Raw genomic sequence first — 22,257 nt, forward strand, 5'->3', positions numbered from 1 at the left:
TCTGATGAGTGTCATAGCACTGATGGTAATGGTGCATTTTGTATGATCAGCTATGTGGCACAGCTTAGGTACCATATTTGGATAATGTATTTCAGTATGGCTCATATCTAAATTGTTGTGTAATATGTAACGTTGATCCATGGACAGCAATATTATCAATATTTATATGAATGACTGTGACTTCTTACAAACAAATAGGTTGAGCATATGCCGCTGCATACAAATAGGTTCTATCGTGTCTAGGGAAAACTGTAAATTTGACAGTTAAGAGAATTCGCTGTTTCAATGTTATCTTTCAAGAAAATACTTTAATGTACTTAAAACTCATCATCCAATTTCTACAATTCAGGGATTGTGTGACATAAAGCTGCTTTAAATACATAGATTTTGATCTCAATTTCCCCAGACCACAAACTAGACTTGTTGAAGAACAGGGCATTCAAAAATATTAAAGGATGCTTATGCACTTGGAATTTACAGTATGTTCTTTCTTCTCTGTCGTGCACCTTTGTAGTCACACTGACCATCTGGTACCTGTAGTCACAAGTCTCTGGGCAAGTGTGAAATGCCATCAGAACTGTCACATCTGAAGTATTTTCATATGGTTGCAAAAGGAGCAAGTTGGAGCACTAGGTGGATGAAAGCTTAGGGAGATGGGACAAAATGAGTGCTTTTCTGTTAATTCAAAAGGACCCTTTTGGAAGGGAAATGGTGGGTTTAGAAATTTACCTTCAGAGAGCAATTATTTTAGCTTTGTATCTACTTTAGCACATCTTTTTGAGTAAATAAGAAATCCGTATAAACAGACATTGTTAACAAAAACAACTTATCAGGCCATGTCAGTTCCTCTCTTAAAATTCGTATCAGTCTGTCCATCAGCATTCCATGGCTCCTTTGCCCAGGGCACATGAGTGGGCACAACTTGTTATTCCTATTCCTCAAGCTTGCCAAAGGTGAGGAATTGCTGGTGTAAAACCTCTGCTGCCTCATTACTGGGCAGCGTTGAAGTTTCTTACACCGATTAGCAGGCTTGGCTGGCTTAGCCTCTCAGGTATTATTTCAGGAGACTTGCGTTGCTACCAGAGCAGACATGCAGCTAATCGTATGTTTCTTCTGCCCACATCCAGTTTCTTACGAGATTCTGCATTTTCATAATGCGTAGATTCTGACAGTTCAAGGCTTTTCCACCTGGTCTTGGGATCTCTTGGGCCTCCCTCCCTTGGCAGATCCCTGTCAGGGCAGCTGGGAAGGGCAGAAGAAGTGTTCTCCTTGCAAATGTGATTTTTCAAAATCTTGTTTGACTCCAAAACATAAGCAGGCTTTCATGGATATGGCAAAAGGTGGAAAGACCTTCCTACCCTCTGAATTTCTGCGTGATGCTCCATATTTGTATGGCATGAGAACATTAAAAAAAAAAAAAAAAAAGAAAAGAAAAAGTCTGGTGAGTTGCTGAATGGAGGTTGATTTTGGTTTTGGTTTCCTAGTGTAAAAGGTAGAAAAATGCATGTGCATAGACAGTGGATCCAATTTTTGTTGTTTTCTTTTGAATTCAATTTGGATAAATTTATAAATGTCATCTTGAAACAAAGTTGAAAGATTAATTATAAAATAAACATGTCAAAATAGTGTCTTAGCTTTTAAAAAAATAGTTCTTGGTATATTCAAACACAGATTGCATTCACATGCCTGAATTTACTTTTTTTACCTGTAGGTAGGGGGTTGGTAAAACCAATTCAGCCAGTTTTGATCTTGTCAGGATAGCAACAGCTAAGAATGCAAAGAGAGGGAATATTCTTGAAGGATCCTAGTTCATCAGTTGTTTATCTGGTCAAGCTTAAGTTTTTCCAAAATGTGGTATTATCACAATTAAAAATTAAGCAAACCAAGCTTTTCAGTGTTTGATGTGAGAAAAATCAGAAAACCTCACAATGCTCTACTAAGTTTTGTCCCTGTAGGTTACTATGTACTTACACTCATCTTCAGCTCCATGTTTTTTGTCTGGACATTGTTTTCAGTCAGCTGCCAAGGAAAACTACATTTGATCCTTACCAAGGACAAGGGCTTATTTTGTATGTCAGTTACTGAGACTGGCTGAGAAGTTCATTTGAAACTTCAGATCTGCCCAAACACGTCACATTTAAGTAATCCAAATGAGTTCGGGTTCGAAGGCATTCCTGTTTCTGGGGAGAGGGGATTTGATCAAAGTAGGAGAGAGGGAGATTTGTATTTCTGTGTTTCTATTCCCAGTTTAGTTTAACTTTCCAGACCAGGCTAATAGTTACAGAGATAGCAGCAGTTCTTATTTCCTTTCCAGGTTTAGCTGACTGATGTATTGATGCCTTGATTTATTTGGTGCAGCAACCAAGTGGACTAGGTGCATTGTTCTGCATGCCAATCCCTTACGTTGTATACGTGTCATTCTGGTACATTGCCTTGTATATCTGACAAATTGACCCTAATCATGTAGTGATAAATATTTCAACTGGACTAGGGAATTGTGAGAGGATTCTGTCTCCTTAAATGGAGACGATGGACTTCACGCTGCCAGTTGAGAAAATTAACATGCATCAGTGTTGTGAGAACAAAGAGTACAAGAGTTTGATAGGAAGCAAATGTTGTTTTTTGTAAAAAATATATATATGTATGCATGTGTATTTTTGTACATATATATACAAGATAGAAAAATGGGAGGTTTAAGCCCATGTTTTCCAAAGCCACTGTTACAGTGAATGTCAGACAGGGCAGAGACGCTGATGCTGTGGTGTGGCCCACTGGAGAAGGGGCTGTGGGGATCAAGTGAAGGGAAGAAGGGAAGAGGGCCTTGTACTAAAGGAACAGTGATGCTTACGGAGAGATAGCTGGAGCATCTGAAGATAAAAGGCTGGGCCTAGCAAACCAGAGGGTCAGGAACAGAGATGAATTGTTTTCTGCGCTGTACCTGACCCAGACTGGGGCTGTCTTGATTAGCTTTTGCAAAGCTGAACTAGATCTGTCATGCAAGCTGTTACTTTTGTGATGTTTCTACTTTCTCTGTTCTTAGTAAATGCTGTTTTCCACAGCCCATGAGGCTTCATTGTGTGGTTTGGGCATCAGTCGTTTCAGAAGCTCGTTCCCTGGCATCAGCAGGCTTCAGGAAGCCCAGGGCTTTGGCTGCAGAAGGCAGGGGCCAGGCATTGCTCTTTGCTTCTCCGTGGATGTGCTAAGGCCATCAGAACACCACCAGGGGAACTGTCTGTCTAGGCTACCTCCTCTTGGTTACCTTTCAGAAGAGTTGTTCTTCAGTGCAGGGGAAGGAAATAATTGTTATCACTAGATTTTGGTATAGGTTATTTTAAGACTGCAGACCTAGAATAGTGAAAGATTGTTTCAGAACAAGAAATACCAAGTAATAAATATAAAAGCCTTTTAGATAGCTTGCAGGTGGATTCAGAGAGCACAGAACTGACTGCCATTGGCTTCAGCCTAAAACCTAGGGGAAAGACCTCATGTTTGTCTAAGCACTTTTTCTTGGGTGGCTCCTGGATATTTTGTGCTGTTGTGTGATTTCCCTTTTGCTAAAGGATCTCTGATTTATCTTCAAAAGATATTTCTCTTAGTTCATTATTTTGACCTAAATTGTGTGTTTCATAGATGACTGGGATTTTTTACATCTTATTTTTTCTTTAAAACCATTTGCTCAAAACTACATTTTTCCTCTACAGCTGTTTTTTTCATCAAATGTTCTCTCCCAAGAGGCTGTTGGCTATTTATCAATATTTGATCTGTCTGTAAAGCGTACTTCTGTGGAGTGGCTGTTTATTATGAAATGGTGTCTCTCTAAAGTGGATCTTATAATTTCTTGATCTTTTTCTCTGTTTGTCTGCCTCTGCCTCTTTCTTAGCTAGCCTAGTGGCTTTAGGAAGTACTCAATCTCTATTTTAACAAAATTAAATGCAATCACTATAATGGCAAATACTAAACAGCAAAAGGAGATACATCAGAATCCAGTGCATCCAGTATAACTTCTGGCCAATGCTTAGCAATGAGCTGGAAACTGTGCCAGGTGTTTGTAAGAGAAAAATCCCTTGAATTTCCTTCAAATATAAAAATTGCAAAATTGTTTTTCATGGAGTTTTCACAAAATGGAAATAGAAAAAAATAAATAGCAGAAAATACTATGTATGCTGACTGCCTCTTAGGGTTTTGGTTTTTTTTTTTTTGTCATATCAGCCAGGCTAAACATTATTGAATCCAATGTCGTCTTAATCGAGCTCCTTTGATTTCAGTGACACTGAACTAGCGATGAACCTGAACCATGGACATTGCAACATTCCCTTAATTCTATTCTTTCTTCAGCCTATGGGAACCAAATTACTGATGCTGCTGAAGACAAATTCGTTTTCATTAGGAGATGATAAAAGCGGCGAACATAAGTGGGAAAAAATATTTGTGAGGGTTTCTCCGTGTTTTGAATGGGGATAGATGTTAAGTAGAAAGGAAATGATCTTTAACACGGGCTGCATGTCTCACTAGTGACATGAGTGTTTCTTCCAAGAGTAAACTGAGGCTTCTGAGCTGGTTTACAGATGCCTCAGTAGAAGTAGTTGCATTACTCTGTCCTCTGCCTGTAGGCAGTCATTGGGAACTTTTTCCGAGGTACTCTTGTTGCCTTAGGTGATTATGCGATATATACATAGAGGAAAACCCATGCAGTTCTAAAAATAATTTCTTTAATGTATTTTACATATTGTACTTTCAATAGTACTAAGTATTTCTGGCAGCCTCTTAAGATATCCATTATTCATTCTTCATTAGCTGATATTCCAGTCTGCCCAGGAAGTACAGCGTTCAAAGGTCTTGAAGTTCAGTATGTGCCAGTACTTTCTAACCTTACTTTTCTTAGTATCCAATTATAGATCAGTGGCGTTTTGAAATTCAGATATTTAGCAACTGAGTCGTGATATTTTTTTTGTAGAGATCAAGAAAGTGCTCAACAATGTGAGATTTGTGAAATGCAAAAATGTTGGGGGTTTTTCGTTTGCTTTTTAGCTTGTAGGCCACAGAGAGTATGTTTTCATTTTCTTCACTAAGACTTAGAACTAAGAATATACTTTTTTTCTTCTTGTATTACAGTAACTTAATTCAGGAATTTAGAGGTTTAAGAAACTCCCTCATATGAGGTTACTCACAGAAAATCCTAAGCTTTCTTATGACTGAATCCTGATCTTACGCTGCACTGAGACAGATTTTTGCTTCTTCAGTAGTATAAAAAGGCCCTAAACCTTCCCTACTTGGAACAGCACGCCTCAAAGTGCAATCCTGCTTTATTGTTGACACTAACATGGTGTTGTTGGGGTTTTCCAGACCAATATGTCTCAAAGCAGAGGAAGATTAGTCTGCTGCCATCCATGACTGGGAATGGAGGCAACACAGATTGCTTTGCATGCTCCAGTTCTGCCTGCTTGCTCTGAGAACTGCTCGGTTCTCGTGTGTTTTCTTAAAAAATTGTTGACGTTTACTCCGTTTCAGTATGTAATTATTAATTAGCATCCTTTGACAATATTAAGGATTTTTAAATGTAAATATGGAAGTCAAGGCTCTGTTGAAAATACCCTGATAGATCATTGCATTTGCATGAAAAAAAAGTTTCAACTTCTGTGTCAGCTAGGCTGTTTTTTTGTGCTGTCCAAATGTTCACACAGCAACAAGAAGATATTCTTTGATAATTGGAAGATTGTTTTTGTTGCTTTCTTTTAATTGAAAGATATTTGTTGCTATTATTGGTTCTGAAGTGTATCCCTGTCTGTTTCCTGTGGCTTGTTTATAAATGTGTGCTATTAATAACTATAAATAAATGTCAGCCAGTAAGGACTTTGGGATTTTGAGAAAACAATCAAGGATGGCAAAAAACGGTGGCATACAAATACAGGTAAGACAGATGTAGAGCATTGCCATCTGTCCTCCTCTCCTCATTGGTTAGGCTGTGTGTTATTGCCTCATTTGTGTTATTTGCAGAAAAATGCTTCAAAACCAAAGGAATAAAAGCATTTCACAGCACTAAGAGTAACACACACATGCAGGTAAATCAATACAAGAAAAGCTTACAAGAGTCTTCTCTCCCCCAGTAGCTTCCCTGCTTTTGGCACCCTGTATATCCTGTTCTCTCTAACTCTTTCCTCTGCATTTGTTTTTGTATGAGTTATATGAGTACACAGGTTACTCAACAACCTTATTTTCAAGTGCTCGTATTATTAAAAAATCACCAGTTATGTAAACTACAGACTACAAACATGAAACTACAGTCATTTGTGGAGGCTTTGTAGAAGTGCTTGTATTGAGGACATTTTTGAGAATGACCAATACATATTTCACATTATAAACACATTGAAATTTCCTTTGTCATTCTGATATGCCTTAAAATACCTATTTTAGGTTTGCCAGAACCAAACAGAGACAGTATATTCCAGGGACTGAGAATGGATCAAGGATTCTACACATCTAAAGACTTCTTACCTTTGGTCGCAATGGCAAGTAAACCAGGTGTGTGATGCTGTGTTTTCGTTGTAATCATGTTTGGTAAGTCATGAGGCGTTACTGATATTCCAAAACGGATGGCTGGTTACACAGCAGTACAGCCAGTTATGGAGTGCCTCCCGGTGAATAGGTCTGGGGCAGGGTTTTCTCTTGGTGAGTTGCAAACTCAGGAGTGTGGTCAGGAAGGTCAGTCTTAGAGACTGTAAAGCAAATAGTCATGTATAAAAAATCTAGGCACATGGCAAATCATTACCCTTAAGAAATTACATTTGCTACTATGAATTATATTAAAAAAATACCATAAGCTTCTAATTTGTTCTCATTTGTATATATTATCTTGATATAAATAGTATATATAAGATGGTCTTGAAAAAATCTGATGTTAAAGGAGGTGTTGCTGACCCATACAGGCAGCTGCTTGGTATGTTGTTGATAAATGAGCCCAAGTCATTTGCTGCATGTTTTACAACACAGTTAAGGGAGCACTAGTTCCTTACCCAGAGAACTTACAGTCTAAGACTCAGGACAACAGTAGTATGCCAGGAGTTAGTAAGACAGCACTCAGTTCATAGGCACCAAATGCAGTCTTTTATGCTTTTACATCATTGAGTACAGATATGGCTGTGTTTACTCCCCAAGGATTATGGCTGCTTTCAGTGGCCCTGAATGTAAAATCATAAGCCCCAGATGGATGAATGACATTGGGCTTGTGATTTCTATGCCACGTTCCCTCGTGGTCTAGATTTCCCCAGCGTGTTGATAAAAAAGAAATTCCATGGACAATTTTCTGGGCATATACTTACGTGCAGTATGTAGTATTGTACATATGACCACATATTTAACTGCACATATACTTTTCGTATCTATAGATAAGATTTTCTTCTGAGCATTCAGAAACTTCTTTCGACATCATATAGGGTTGTGCGCTTATTTAGTAGACTTTCCATAACCATTGTGTTGAAGAATGTGTCTTCTGCGGCAAAGTATTCTGCATATAAAAGTAAAGTTTATTACCCCATTTAATGCAAAATATTTAGGAAGGGAGATTCTGCATCCCATCTGTCCCATCTCTCTGCTGTTTTGATCAAATGCTTATTTCTGTCTGTTTTCTTCAGCTCAAATGGGTTGGGAGAAAAGGGTGGGTTGTGGGTTTTTTTCTAAGAAAGAGATGTTTAAAAATGAAACAGATTGAGAATTTGCACAGCAAAACATTTGTAGACTAACAAAGGAAAAAATAAATCCTGCAAAACAATCCCCTCTTGTAATATTTTTGACTAAGATACTTTATAGAATTCCATGTGGACACGTAGCACTCATGTACTGTAAATTGCCTGTCTGTATGAGGATCTATATACTGTGATCTGCATCTTTTAAAATGTTGCAAAGTAGCACTCCCGATTTGACAGGATACATAGTGGTATTATTTTATAATATTAAGTCTACAATTAAAAAAAGGATGAACTTTTAAGAACTAACCTTTTCTGATTGACAGTAATAAATAGCTCTGTGGTGTTGTCTGTTCATTAACATGGTCTCTTTTACTTAATTTTCCTAGTGTCTGTCTGTAGCCGTAGCCACCTCTTGCTCTCTAAAGCATGGAATTTTAAGTGAAATATACTTGTCCTATATCCTGCTCTATCCTCTTTCTTTTACTATGACAGTTCTCTAAATAACAGACATAATAGACTTAGTCACGGTAAAATACATATTCTGCCTGCTTATTAAGTTCTGAATACCATTTGTTAATATACTTTCCTCCAAAAGAGGTTCCCCTTGCAAATATGTAGATGGGAATTTACCTTGGGAGTGGCCTTGTCACCAACAGCAAATTGGGCTGCTGAGACTGATCTGTTCTAGACTAGTCCCATGGCAGCGCTCAGAGCTGCCATTCCCCTTCTGCACCTGTGCTTTTTCCACTGCTCCATGTACAATTTCTGTGCAGGATTAATAGTGTTAAAAATAAATTAGAAAAGTTTAGAGAGATTTTTAGAATAAGATGACTATTAAGTAAATACTAAATGCAATGCCATGTGCGTGGGGGGAAGGTGATAGCATTTGCTATATAGTAAGCATTTTACAAATGGAGAATGTGTGTATTGGAGTGTTGTTTCCCACTTTGTTTTTATGTCTAAATTAGAAGCATCATTTCCTTGAGTGATACTTATGTTTCTTTACAATTGCATGTGAAAATCTGCTGCTCCTATAGCAGGATACTCAAGTTAGAGTGCAATGATTAAATGGCTAGCTTAGCACCTCCTGACTGAAAATATCATGGGCTCATTGAGAATATAGCTTGATATTGTTTATGGCATTATTTTTAAAGTTGCAATAATTTTCTTAATCAACAGTTAGTTGTATTTAAACCTGTGATAAAGTGCAGTCTCATACAAGGAACACACAGAGTTCAGTTTTACTTAATTTCTTGTATAATTGAATTGTCAAATACAAGCTGTAGATGACAAACACATGATGTTGTCATTCTCTCCATGTAACATTTTTCAAATCATTTGTAGAAAGCCACTGTAGATTAAACTTTTTCTCCCAGTGGAAGATCTAGGGATTAATGTAATAACAATGTTCTTTCTACCTCATGTTCAGCTGCCATAGAGAATAGCCTCTGAGAACCATGTCACAGCCAGAACAGTGTCAGTGCCTTGTAGAAAACTGATTGAGGGGACTAACTTTTAGGAACTATTACACAAAACTATCAACAAGTGGTCATCTTTTGAAAAATACCAAGTATTATTCTTTATGATCTGTTAAAAGGTGGGTGTTTTTAACTGGGAGGGCAATGAATCCGATAAGAGAGAAACTTATTTTGAATAAAAAGATCTCAATGCTAATTTCAACCTGACTGAACCCACAATCCTACAAATGTGTTGTCATTTGAATTCTTCCCAGATAGAAAGGTGCAGCTGCTTAGAGTACTGACTATGAAATTATGTATATGAGCATATCTTAAAAATGGGAATAAAACTGTCTTTCAGCGAAGCAGAATAATTTGATAGTGACACTCCATGCTTGGAAACTGTAAGATGCAATTTTACACTGCTTTGAGTACAAGTACCTTTTGAGCTGTCATGCAGAAATGGTTTCTCTACTTGAAAATGGGGTTTTCCTTTCATCTTTCAGGGATGTGTGCCTGTCACTCTCCATTGCCATCAATACGTGGAACTGTGATTGTACTTGGGGCAGGAGACACTGCTTTTGACTGTGCAACATCTGCTTTACGCTGTGGAGCTCGTCGTGTGTTTGTGGTCTTCAGGAAGGGATTCACTAATATCAGGGCTGTCCCAGAAGAGGTAAAATTGAATAATGGCAATTTTGAGAAGGAATTTTGCTTATCTCTACAGGGCCTGAAAGTGTGCTATAGGTACTTGAAAGACATCTACTAAAGGTTTTGTTTATAAAAATGCTCTTAATATGTATAAATGTTTATTAAAGGTCTGAGGCTGGCTTTATATAGTCTCTATAAATATTTTTTTTTCTGTTATACCTATTTCCTGTAAGGTCAGAGAGATACATTTGCATACAGGGTGTAGAATTTCTTGTACGTTAGAAAATACGGTAGAATTTTTAATCTTGGAAGCATCCCACAGATCAAACAGCCATTTGAGTATTGTAGGTGACTCTTCAGGTCATGGTTAGATCCTAGAATGATACACCTTCTGGCTGCTGTCTAATGAATCTCAGTGATTCTGACGTTGCCTTGGGAGCCTATAAAATCTTGTAAGAAAATTACTTACAGTGATTTTGGCTTTGAATCACTGCCAATGGCAGTAAAGCAATGTCATTCATCACAGATTTCAGAGTTCAATTTGATTTTTGGTTTGGCTTTGCACTTTGGCATTTATCAGGACATCTGCGCATGTTGAAACTGACTGTTCTTCCTCAATGTGTCTGTACTACAGGAGGGTGTTTTCAGATTAGATTTTCTTATTTTGATGGTCTTTTCCCATTGCCGTTTATTTGGTACATGCTTTACACTTCTGCATGCTTGAGGATATCACAACATCTAATGTATCTTTATCATGACATTTGTGGGAGTTCGATCATCTGTTTCAAGAAGGTGGGCATCTTAGATATCTTACAGGAGGGGAATGGAGGTGCAAAAAAAATAATAGAGGGTCTCTTGATGCATAATTTACTTCTGTTACATTTCATTTAAGAATTCTAGACACAATTAAATTACAGAAGCCATTGCACAGACTGACTCACGTGCTATCCAGCTTCTTACTGATCAAGAATCAGCTGTCACTTTGAACCAATATCTTGGTTAGCAGCCTGGGTAAATTCCTAAAAGTTGTCAAAGTTTGTATTCATCCAGTCATGCAGTGGCCTTGAAAAAAAGTGAAATAAAAGTAGCTGCAGCTAGTAACAACCATGCTTGAATGATGTCAGGTTGGATATTACATGTTCAAAAAAGTTGTTGTGTAAATATAGACAACCCAATCCTGAAGACTTTGCTACAACAAAATGCTGTTTGACTTCAACAGTTTTACCACAGCAGAGATTCGGATCTTCAGTCTGGATTTTCACTCAGAAGACTGCTGTTTGCACATGATAGCCAGCATTTAATAACATCCTAAAATCATAGTAAACAGAAATCAGGGCATGTACTTAATTAATACTAAGACTCTTCTTAAAAGACACAGATAGTTACATAAGGTAGCTCTTTTGCCCTCAAAGGAGTTACACATATTCAAAATAACAGGGAACAAGAAGAATATATTGGAGAAATATTTGCGTTGCAGATTTACTTAGTGCCACTGTCTAGAACTGCTTGGTTTAATAGAGTGGGAGGCTCTGAATGTGGTATTATGTTGACTGTCTGTATACCGTACATAGGTGACTTCTACCACAGAAGAATGCATGGTGGCATCTTGAGTCAGAACTTGTTTTGTGGGTTTTTTTTATAAAAACACAACAATATTAAAGTTACATATTGCTTCTACTGTACAGATGGAACTTGCAAAAGAGGAGAAGTGTGAATTTCTGCCTTTCCTCTCCCCTTGGAAAGTTGTACTTAGAGGTGGACAAATTGTTGCTATAGAGTTTGTTCGAACTGAACAAGACAGTGATGGAAACTGGAAAGAAGATGAGGATCAGGTTGTCCGTCTGAAAGCTGATGTGGTGGTCAGTGCCTTTGGCTCCATGTTAAACGACAATAAAGGTAACCCTGATTAATGTATTCTCTAAATGCTGTTATTTTAGCTGCAGCCATTTCCTGTTCTTTGACAGTTCTGTGAAATGAGTCATCTGGAGGTTACACAGGTTGTGACTGCTGGTCCTCTTCACAAGAGTTTCTTTGTCCTTTAGGTATACCTCTTGGAACAAAACTTGAGGGTCTGCTAAACAAGCAGTTTTCTGTGCATCACTGTATAGAGCAGGAGCTCAGATTAGATGTACAGTTGTCAGCATGTATCTTGCTTTCCTCTCAATGCAAATGGGATCTCAAAGAATACTCGAGGGGATTTCGTCTGGTCTCAGTAATTAACTTTAGAGAAACTCATTATGCTACAACTTTAAACTGAACCGATCTGATCTCTGAAACCTTTCTTTTGCCTATTAAATTAAGCAAGAATTAGGACAGGTTCATTATTCTGGTTCAGCTGGTCTGGGTATCACTTGTTTCTTGTGCATATGCAAGAAAACTGGCTCCTCTCATATATACAATATTTGTTAAATTCAGCTGTGCTTGTCTCAGCTTGTCTCATTATTTAGTTGTACTTTACAAGCTTTGGCCTTAAAGATTACCAATTAAGCAGTCCCATGTTGAAGATGTAGAAATAGGCACATAGATGGCATTTTCAAGATTGAATGAATTGTCTGAATAGCAGAAAGAGAGCTGAAGAATATGAGTACAGCTAAGAACACGGAAATTGAGCAGAGCTGACTGTTCTTTGACACTAGGTAAGATTTAAAGAGTTCAGGTACATACATCAAATATGCCTTGAAAGTAAAAAACACTGACTCAGCAGAAAACAGATGGATAAAATGAGTAGATCTTCAGCCTGGAGATGCTCCTCAAGATTAGCAGGTTCTTGAAAGCCTTAGTGATCAATGTACATCTCCAGGGCACAGTCACACCAGCCAGTTAACCCATGAGGTGTTGTCATGGTCCTTTGGGTATGAATGCTCTGACAGAGGACTTGGCAAGTGTCTCAGAGCACGCATCACCAGAAAATTTGGTAATTGCATTCTGGTTCTGTCAGTGCAAAGGGAATTTCAAAATTTCGTAGAATAATGTGCTTTTGTGAATCTTTCCAATCAAGGAAGATCATAAATCTAAAATAATCTAAGCAGAGTCTGAACCAGAATGAGCTACTCGGTGCTTCCTGTTTACCAGTTCAATTTTATATAAAGTTACATCATCATACCACCATGAGAAGAGACTAAACTCCTACAGTAAAATAGAAGGATCAATCTGGTTCCTTGACGAACATGTAAAGTTAATTCCAGGAGCATTCCTATCTTGTGTGTGTGTTACTATTGCTTTGGGACAGGTTAATGCGGCCTAGGCTGTTACCTAGACAGCAACTGCACCCAGTTACCTGCAGTGCTAATTACTCAGGGCTGACTCCTACCCTGCTTGGAGATGTATCGCTGTATAAACGTGACACCTGTGTTGGTCATGTTTTAGGGTTCAGTCTAACCTCCAGGAAGGAATTTTAATTTTTAGTTTTTTTAAGAGATTAATGATCTACTCCATTGGTGGAGTTGACTGAGAATTTTGGAAAGTTTTGTTGTTGTTTTTAAAATCCCGTTTCGATTTTTTGAAAGGTTTTTTGGAGCTTCATGTGGTAAATCAAGCGTTAGCCTATGCAGTCAGTATGTTTTGTTGTGATTCATAGACCCTATGATAAAGAATGATTCTGTTTTCTCCCACATGAAAAACTGCTTCAGCTGAAAGGTTGAACTTACTGTGTTGCTTAGCCATAATACTGCACCAATCTTGTATCTCCTAGTACACATTTGCTGTCTAAATTAATTGCTGTAAGGTTTTTAAGTAGGAGCATAAAATGGGAGGGGAACAAAGTCATGCAATGAGCTGATCATGAAAGAAGAGAGTCATTTACCTTTGGGGTATGCAATACATATCAGTTTCACACTGTATTTTTTGTGAAACTGCTATTAGAATAGCAGGCAAATTATAAGGAAAAATGCAAGGCATTTGTTTTGCATGTGAAAATGAAAAGAAACTAAGACTTGAGGGAATAAAGTGTTTATTTTGAGTATACCATTTCAGCTGCTTTTAAATCTTTATTTTTTGACTAAGTTGTCTTAATGAAAGTCAAAATTGCTTTTCACCATTGAGCTGGTTTACAACCAAATCTCCAGGCTACCTCAGCATACATAGTAAAAGAAAATGAGAAAAAAACCCCAAACAACCAACCAAAGCCAACACCAAAAGCATCTTGTATTCTTAGTGTTTCTTTTTAAAAAAGAAAGTGCAATTTGTTGTATGCAAGAGATGGGGATACTCACATATTCTCCATCAAAAGATGGATATGAAAATATTGGAGGTCCTAAAAACAATGCCAGGGACAAATAGATCTGACTTGGACCTTGATCTAACTTTGGAGGAGGGGATGGACTAGATGACCTCCAGAGGGCCCTTCTAGTCTGAATTATTCTATGACCGGATTACTCAGATGCAGGCTGTGTTAATTGTTGCTCATAGAAAAGGCTTTATCAATTGACCTAAATCCTAAGAGACCTTGGGGAACTGCAAATGCAGTATTGGTATGGGCTAAGCTAGCAGGATATGTCCTATTTGTTATTAATATTGTTAAATGCTGGTGCTGCTGATACAAGAAAAAGAAAATACTATGAAAACCAGAGGGATTAAAATCAGACTTAGCCCCAGTTCAGGGAAGTGTTCAGGGCACCTTGATGCTCATGTTTTAAGGTTTTGTTTAACAAGACATAAGCATGTGACTGACTGCTGTCTGAGTAGAAACAACTCATAGGTTAGAAAGCTTTTTCTACTCTATTGTCTTCAACAGGTTATTTCTTATTTTTGCACAGTAACTATTAAATTTACAACTGAGATTGTGTGCTCACAATAGGGTTTTAGTATTTTTGTTTTGTTTAAATAAAATGCTGATTGTGTTTTTAAGCAATAGTTCTAGTAGGTATTCATCCTCCCATTGGGAATCATATAAATGCATCATTAATTTAAAAAAAAATGGACTCCAAAGTCCATTTTATGCTCGGGAAGTTGCTAACAGACAAAACAGGAGAGATGCCTTCTAGACTATTTTAAGAACATTACCACTTTACTGAAACCAGTAAAAAAAAACCCCAACAAATTGTTCAAATCAAACTACTGCAGATGGAGTAAGAAAAATGTTTTGCTTCTTGTTGAAAGAAAAAAAAAAAGATTTTGCAACCACAAGCTGCTTTTTATTTTACTGCATAGCTTACCAAAGCTTTCGAGCTATCATAACTGACCCACATAAACAAAGAGCTGTGAAAATAATTTTTTACCTTTCCTCATGTTCCTGCTTTCTGCTTCATTTGTTATTTTGGAGGCATACAATGTATTAGGGAATTACTGAAATATCTTCTGTCACCATTCCAAATTGCAGCTACTCAATATATACAAATGCAATTCTGTGTACTCCCTGGCACTGCATAGAGCCTCAACATCCTACTTAACAGCAGTCCATTTGGTTTTAAAGTCTAAACTTCCAATAGCCATTTCCTTATCTATTTTGTTCTGATAAGCAAAAGGGAACAATATTTTTGGACTGCAAAATTTTGCACTGGAACAAATGTCCTTGTTCTGATTTATTTTCTTGAATTTCTGAGGAGAACCTGGACTTTCTGAGGAGAACCATGGAGGAAATTATGGAAAACAGTACACTTGTTCAAAACGCACTGCAAAATGCAGTGCCGGACAGGGGACTGAGGCAGGATAGGGAACTGGCAACATAAGTTTAGTTCAACACTGTTTAGCAGGCAGCAGTAAAAAGGAAGTGTTCCCATTTATGAGAACACGGAATCTTGGCATGATAATGTCTATTTTATTTTCCTGGAGAGGCAAAAGGAGAATGCAAAAATACCCAAGCAAACTCCAAATACTGCCTTTGCAAAAAAACCCCCCAGAAATAGTAGGCTATTTGTGAGCAAAATGCATTTTACTAAATTTTTGGTAGCAGCTAGCTATTGCATGGTAACTGAAGGGCAAAATTTTATTTCACGTTTCTGGGGATCAGTCACAACTTTTAGGTGTGTTGCTTTTACTTCTAGTATGACTGTCATCTTGCTTAGAAACTGTGGCAGCAAACCCCAGAAGGCTTACTGGAGTGTAACTACGGCCCCCCAGTATAGTTCGACACACAGCAAAGATAAATTTACCCAAGTAGTTTACAAGTTAATTTTTTAACCCACTCATATTTAATATTTATTTCTGTAGATTGAGGAGCATTTGCTAGGGAAAAATGTTGCAGAGCTCGTAAACGAAAAAGATTTTAGTTTACCTTTGTACAAATACAGAAGTTCAAATGCTCCAGAAGCCAGTGAACCTGCATGAGTGTTGAGTTTCTGCATACAGCCTGCTCAAACAACTAGGGAACTTCAGCCTCCAAGGATCAGAGCCTTGACTATCTGATGAAAGACTAGGAGGGAGGAAGAGAGGTGGCTGTGATGCCCCAGCTGGGAATGCCCACGGGGGTGACCTGGTGTCTCCCTGGTAGCACAGCATCTGCCTCACACCCACAGAATAGACTTTTAGTCACCAGATTTCTTGAAAAATTGCTATATAAAACTGAAATTTATATAGATTCAAAAGTTTCCTACTGAAATAGGTAGGAGTTCTCCTGCTGAGTCATTTGGAATAGGATTTTACTCCACAAATAGGTTTACTGAATGAGTTTGAGTGCAGCCGTTCCACACTCTGAAATGATTACCAATTCCTGGTATCCAAAAATGGCTTCATGATGACTTCTAAAGCCCTGTTAACTTAGAGCAGGAATTCTGCTCTTTCACCTGACAGGCATCAGTACACATTTGCTTGCTGGTGGCAGGCAGAAAATAGTCAGTACAAGCCTGCAGCGGGAGCCTCTCCTGGCACACCTGGACCCAGCTTTATCCAGTCAAACCACTTTTTACTCCTCGTTCAGTACACCAGTGGGGCAGAGGCTGTGGGAAGCATGAGTGTGCCTTTCTTTGTTTGCTGGGTGTATAGATTGGGCAGCGGCAGCAGTTAATCAGTCTGTTGGTGCATGTGACAGCTGTACTTTTTTACATTTGAGATTAAGAAAGTTACAGTATATATTTGTATTTTTCTGAAGTAATGCTACTGTTCACTGTAAAGGAATTCTGTAAGATGGATATCAAAAATAACATTAATGAGCTACTAAAGCTAAAATTACAGGAACTTATGAAATTGGTTAAACATAAAAACCATTAAACTGTTTATTGAAGCTTCACAGATATACTGCAGCTAATGAGCATTTCTGCTATTTAAATAAGCCCAAATTGAACACACATTACATGGATACATAATTAGTCATGGCAGTCAAACACACAGACTCACTTTTAAAGCTTTATTTGAGGAATCTTTTCCATTTGATTTGGTTTGTTAATTAAAATATTTTTTCTGTATTCACTTATATTTTAATATTGTTTCTGCAAGTGCTATAATTTGCTGCTGCTTTTCCATTTGTGTTTGTTCGCTTTGTGAATATAGCAAATTTGGAATATACATTCAGAACTGTCCTTTTGTTCGGTGTTATTTGTGTTAGCATCACTTGATAGCAGCAGAATAATTCAATTGTATGTTGTCTTTCATCCAGAAGGATCTTTTCAAATTATGTATAATATCTCACCAGGATATGGAGGAGAAGGCAGTATAGCCACAGGACTGTACTTTGAATTTTCAAGAGAAAAGCTATATTACTTTTAAACTTTAAAGGGTGTGAGGGAACAGGGCTTTAAAAGACGCTCTTTTCTTTACCTTTGCCCAAATCATACATCAAGAAAAACATTAGGGATCTAGTTTGCTTATTGGTCAGTGTCAAACAACAATTCACATAGTTGGTGTCACCTCCTTTCTAGCTCAGGTTTGGCTCTTAAGACTCTCCCTCTCGCTCCTTGCAGAGGCAGAGAAGGGACTTCCCTTGGTGAAAGCCAGTTCTCCCTTTCTTTCTGCAGGTGGTCTAGGAGTTGATCCCTTCAGCCTCACAGTTGCCCCAGGTACCAGATCCAAACTGTGAGGTTGTCAGGAACTCTTCTGTAAGGTGCTTTCAAATCATGCCCTTATTTTTACTTAAAATCTTTACTTAAAAATTTTTACTTATTTTTATTCTAAATCTTGGCAATTATAAAAAAGACAGAAAGAAATAGCTGCTGGATGCCGTGTCAGCCTTGCCACCAGGGAAATGTTCTTTCCCAATTTTGAAAATACTGATCAGGCAGACAAATCCCCAGGCCCTGGGGAGATGTTTCAGGTGAAGGTATGTTGGGCATTCTTTGCACTCAAAAAGCTTTTGGTATAATTATGTTCAGACAGCTATTTTAGCACAAAACAATCCAAAGATAGATTTGAGAAATGTAATAGATACAGGATAACAGAGGTAATACTCTATTTTCCCACAAGATGAAAGAAGTAGCCAGAACTTCCAGTTTTACATCATTTCTTCTGAAAAACTACATCTCCGATAGCGTGTTGCCCTCTAACACCTTTACTGTGGTTCAGTCCTGTCTCAGAGAAATAAAAGGGGTTTGTTAAATCCCCAGGCCCAGATCCTGCAGCACCAAGTTTTCCTCTGGGTTTTTTCCAAACGTGTTTTTACAAGCCTCTGTGTATTTAGCTTGCAAGAACTGTCTGGACCACATGCTGAGATGGTACCACTGCATGCAATAAGTTATCCTATATATGACAAATATAAGATGATCAAAAGCTTTCTTGAAGTACAGACAGTCTGAGACACAAAGAGAAAGTTAATATATTGATTTATAAATATTACTGAAGTATTCTTAATAAATTTTCTATCAGCCATTATCAGCACTTTTTAAGAAGAAAAAAAAAAACAACAAACCCAAAAAACCAAAACCAACCCAAACAAACAAACCAAAACCCTCATTTTCCAGACTGAAAAATGTCTCAGTCTGAAGGTTGTTTGGTGTGCTTTTTCTTTAATTTAAATATTTTTAAAGAAAACCATTTCATAAGTTTTTGATTCTGTTACTACACAAATATTTTTGCCACAAGTCTATGTGTGGGGTGGGAGGAATTGTGCAAGCAATAGGTCTTGAAGATAGATTAAATACTTTTGGTATGAAAACCTGCTACAGTCTTCTAGCTTAAAACTGTCTTCTGTGATTCTGGCTTCTGAACCAGTTGCAAAAAAATACTTGGGATTTGAGTCCTCTGTGTACATGTTTGTGTATGCCAGGGGTGAGGAGGAGAGCGTAGGTGGGACAAGTAGACGACGATGTTTGTACCTTGCTTCCTCTTTTATTATTTTGCCCCTGATTATACACAGCCCCCACTTTGAAATACACTTCTACTACACGATTTGGAGGTGAAGGGAGATAGAGAAGAAATTCCATCATGATGATGTGCAGGAAAGATGCATTTGAAGCTTGCTGTATACTCGGGCGTGCACTGGGGCAATACCACGACTTTGCCCTTGTATTGGAGAAATATTCTTGTCTTAAACTGGCAGGTTTCTCTTTTACATATATGACAGCATGGCTACATCAGTTTAATTGACCTTGGCAATCTGCATCTGCTAGTGGTATGTCCCTGAGGGATGTTGCAATTTTAAGCTGCATTTTATTGCAGAATTTTCAGTTCCCGTAGAGAAAGCCATATAAAAACTCCCTCATTTTGATATATGCCATCAACATTTGCTGAAAATATTTTTGAAAACATGATTCTCTTCATGAAGCTACTTTGAAGTGTCTTTGCAATTACAATTGAGTAATTTAAAAATGCATAATAAAAATCATTTTAATATAGAGCAAGGATTTTTTTCTGAGCATTTACATGTATTTAATGCTATTTGTATAATGCTATGCAGTATAAAAAATTATTTTCACATCTACATTATTTTTAAGGACAATAATAATGTGCAGAATGCCTATATGTGTTGTTCATTAGCATGAAAAAGAAGAAAAAAGATATCTTAATGCATGCCCTAAAAAAATACAGAAATTGCAGTGAAAAAGATAAAAAATATATTGCCTACATGTAAGCATTTAATTTTTATTCTGGATTTATGGTTTTATTCTTAATATATGTAACAGTTTTCAAAGTGTGTCTTACTTTCAGGATGTTCTGAGTTTAAACATTAAGTCGGGATGATTTTGACTTTATTGGAATATATCTTTTTCAAAATTAAACTTCTTTAATACCAACACACTTTGTTAAAGCCAAAGCTTTGATAGCATAACATTTTCTGGTGGGAAAATGTTCCATCTGAAAATTTTCTGTCAGGTTTAATAATGACCTGTCAAAAAATAACAGAGTATAATTTCTGTTGTGAGGGTCAATAAATGTGGGAAGTAAATTCTGGAGATCTAAATTGTATCAGAAACATTCTTTTTGGGGGTTTAAATGTCAAAAATAGTGCTGCGTATTAAGTTGCACAAGAGTGTATATGGTAGGTTATTCAGGAGAAAAGCATGTCGATATGGTAAGTGCAGGACAAAGCTATGGGTGGAGAGAAAGGGAGAAAATTTATTTTTCCTTTGTTAATGTTGTTCATTAATAGGATTTTCAGAAATGCAGGATTTTTCCCTTGGGAGATGAGTAATGCCAGTGAGAATGGCACTGTGAATCCCAGCTTCTGCGATATGCACTGTGTACTCAGGGAGTGACCAGAAGAACATTAGCACCAATTATTTGTTGAGCTTGCGTCAAGTCACTTCTTGTGACACTTGTGTACTTTTATTTTGTACGTGAGTCTGGCTTTGCAGGCACACAGGAACTCATTACTTTTCTGATACTACCAAACTGCTGTTCCGTATGATGTGTCGCTGGTTTTCTGTCTGAGTCCTGTTAGTAATTGCATACCTCCGCTAGCTCAACAAAACCATTTCTGTACATAAAAGGACTTCTCATTTCTACTTCAATTTACATTTAAGTAAGTGAAAGAACTTGGAACTGCTCTGCTAATTGTTATCAGTGTGTATTTGACAGATTTTAGCAACAGTTTTTTCTTTCTTCTATTAACATATTTGTTGTTCACTTTAATTACAGTCAGAGAGGCCATGGCACCTATCAAGTTTAACAGATGGGGTCTTCCTGAAGTAGATGCAGAAACTATGCAAACAAGTGAACCCTGGGTTTTTGCAGGGGGTGACATTGGTGGTCTTGCTAACACTACAGTGGAATCAGTAAATGATGGAAAACAAGCTTCCTGGTACATGCACAGATACATACAGGTGATTTTTTTAAAAAAATGTTTTCCTCTTTCCCATCTCTATCTGCTTTTAGATGCTTTAAGAGATAATTTCATTGTGGTTTAGATTAAATACACAAATTTTGAGAAACTAATACCCAGATTATCTGGTGATTTGAACATTACAGATTCATTCAAATTGGATCACAAACTTAAGTTTGCGTAGTTCAGCCCAGTCTAAGCAACATTTTCTTGGTCCCAGGTCTAAATTCCACTCAAGGGTGGCAAGCTTCTCTGCGCAATACACAGTGCAAGTAGAAGTCCTAATTGGGTAATTGGGGGAAAGAAGCGAGCCCATCAGTACTAAAAAGTAAAATCTCCAAATGGTGTATAAAGTAAAAATTAAATATTGCTAATATTGTTACCTGAGGAAGACATTTACAGAGGACTTGGTTTATCTACTCTGGAACCAAAGTTTGCTCTGATGAGGCTGATAAACTGGACAAAAGACCTGCCAAAAGTAAACACTGAATGCACAGAGGAAAATAATGCAAAAGAGAATTTACCTGAGAAATATGAGTTAAGGGGTGCAGACTTGAGAGACCTGGTAACTGCGTGTTCCCTTTTTTGGTGCTCCTTGCGTGTCGCTGACTTGGCACCTCTGCCCTAATTTTTCTAGTAAAAGAGCAAGCACAAAGTCTATAGGAGCGGCAGAGGAACCTTCAGAGACAGGAGAGACAGCTTGTGTGCAGAGAGCCAGCTGACAAAGAGTGTGTTCATAGTGCAAGGAACTTTTTAGAAACACGATACATGATTCATTCTCCCACAAAAAGAGATTTGAACAACTGAAGTTGGGACTGTAACAGCTCGATGTCTTTCTCCCCCATCCATCTGCTCAAAGCCTCTCTGATTGCATGTTTGTGCAATTTCATGCTGTTGGGGTCTGATTTCGCTTCCTAAAAATACTTCAACTGAAAGCTTGTTGTTAGTATCTGTGCATATTTTTTCTCACTTGTTCTAAAGCACTGTTTGTGTCCTGCCTTCTTAGACCCTATGAAAATGCTGAGTGTGAAACATCTTTAATCTCTGACCTGCTTGGTTTAATTTTTCAGTGCACAGTGAATTTGGAGGAGAAAAGGGGTGTCTCCTCCTTTTTGTCTCCTTCCTCTTTAACCTCTAGAAATACATACATCACTTAAAAATCCTACTTTATCTTGTTGCTTCTTCCTCAAGGCTTGCTCCCCACCCCCCACCCCCAATGCATTTAATACTTTGGAAAAAATCTGAATAGTCATGGCTTGAGAATTAGAATTTTAAATCAAACAGGCTTGTGATATTAGAGCATTTCCGTTACCCTTTGCAGGTTTCAAGGCAGCTTATTCAA

General features: G+C 37.6%; 1 protein-coding gene across 1 annotated transcript in view; it reads left to right on the forward strand.

Moving 5' to 3' along the window:
* The window catches only part of DPYD (dihydropyrimidine dehydrogenase), a 367,955-nt gene that overhangs the window by 159,371 nt on the left and 186,327 nt on the right, over positions 1-22,257 (forward strand). The window contains exons 9-12 of the mRNA XM_055815469.1: positions 6,412-6,519; positions 9,646-9,815; positions 11,476-11,686; positions 20,732-20,916. Of these exons, the coding sequence (XP_055671444.1) occupies positions 6,412-6,519; positions 9,646-9,815; positions 11,476-11,686; positions 20,732-20,916 (674 nt within the window). The remainder of the gene's footprint in view (positions 1-6,411; positions 6,520-9,645; positions 9,816-11,475; positions 11,687-20,731; positions 20,917-22,257) is intronic.

This window comes from Falco peregrinus, chromosome 10 (genome assembly GCF_023634155.1).
Source record: "Falco peregrinus isolate bFalPer1 chromosome 10, bFalPer1.pri, whole genome shotgun sequence".
In the NCBI taxonomy this organism is placed as follows: domain Eukaryota; kingdom Metazoa; phylum Chordata; class Aves; order Falconiformes; family Falconidae; genus Falco; species Falco peregrinus.